Source organism: Dendrobium catenatum, unplaced genomic scaffold (genome assembly GCF_001605985.2).
Source record: "Dendrobium catenatum unplaced genomic scaffold, ASM160598v2 fragScaff_scaffold_321, whole genome shotgun sequence".
Taxonomy (NCBI): domain Eukaryota; kingdom Viridiplantae; phylum Streptophyta; class Magnoliopsida; order Asparagales; family Orchidaceae; genus Dendrobium; species Dendrobium catenatum.
Genome location: NW_021318783.1, coordinates 20,817 through 21,600, shown reverse-complemented (window position 1 = coordinate 21,600; position 784 = coordinate 20,817). Strand labels below are relative to the sequence as shown.

Sequence of the window (784 nt, the reverse complement as noted above, 5' to 3'; positions counted from 1 at the left end):
TTGCTCAGTTGCCTTCTCTTGGGAGTTTGTTTGGAAAGTTGTTAAGTTTCGACCTTGCAAATCAGAGGCATGTTTATCTGCATTCTAGTTAAATACTTACTAATTTCTTGGTCCTGTTGGGATTCTTTTTTGTTTTTTAATTTTAGTTTTGTTTTAATACTGATTAAAGTGATAATAAAATATGTTTGTCAAGTTATTTTGGTTTTTGATTTTAGAGCTGAATCAAATTGTTTTAGAAATTCTGAAAACATGTTTTAGGTGTTTTGTAATCTCAAAATCAAATTTGGGATTCTTAGCTACCGCCAGTTTTTGAACTTGGGTATTTGAAGAATTACATATGGTAGGCAACTGTCTAGCCAAATGTCAAGTTATAGTAGTTAAAGGCTTTAACTATATTTAATCTAAATCAAAATAAAGAGTAATATAAATTTTGTATGCTGTATTTTTTTAATGGGTTCATTCAAAAATATAAATCATTATTGTTTATCCTCTTATGTACAACAACAACAATAAGCCTGTGGGGTCGGCTGCATGAAGCTTTTTTCTCCATTGTCCCCCATCAATAGTCAAATTCTCATTTAAATTTAATAAAAAAATGCCATTTTAAGTACTAAAAAAAGTTAAAATCTAAGCTGAACACCAAAACTACTTAAATTATCAAAATCAATGGAACTCTGGCAAAGAGGTCAAAACTGAAGAGTATGAAAACCTTGATTTGCACACTAACAAACATGTACTGTTTTTATCCACCTGAACTTCTAAATTTTATATGTTGAATAGCACG

At 29.6% G+C, this 784-nt stretch overlaps 1 protein-coding gene across 1 annotated transcript in view; it reads left to right on the top strand.

Moving 5' to 3' along the window:
- Positions 1-110, top strand: part of LOC114579336 — a 12,690-nt gene extending 12,580 nt beyond the window's left edge. Inside the window, exon 4 of the mRNA XM_028693561.1 lies at positions 1-110. Coding sequence (XP_028549394.1) covers positions 1-88 — 88 coding nt within the window. The 3' untranslated portion in view covers positions 89-110.
- Positions 111-784: the final 674 nt, after the last annotated feature.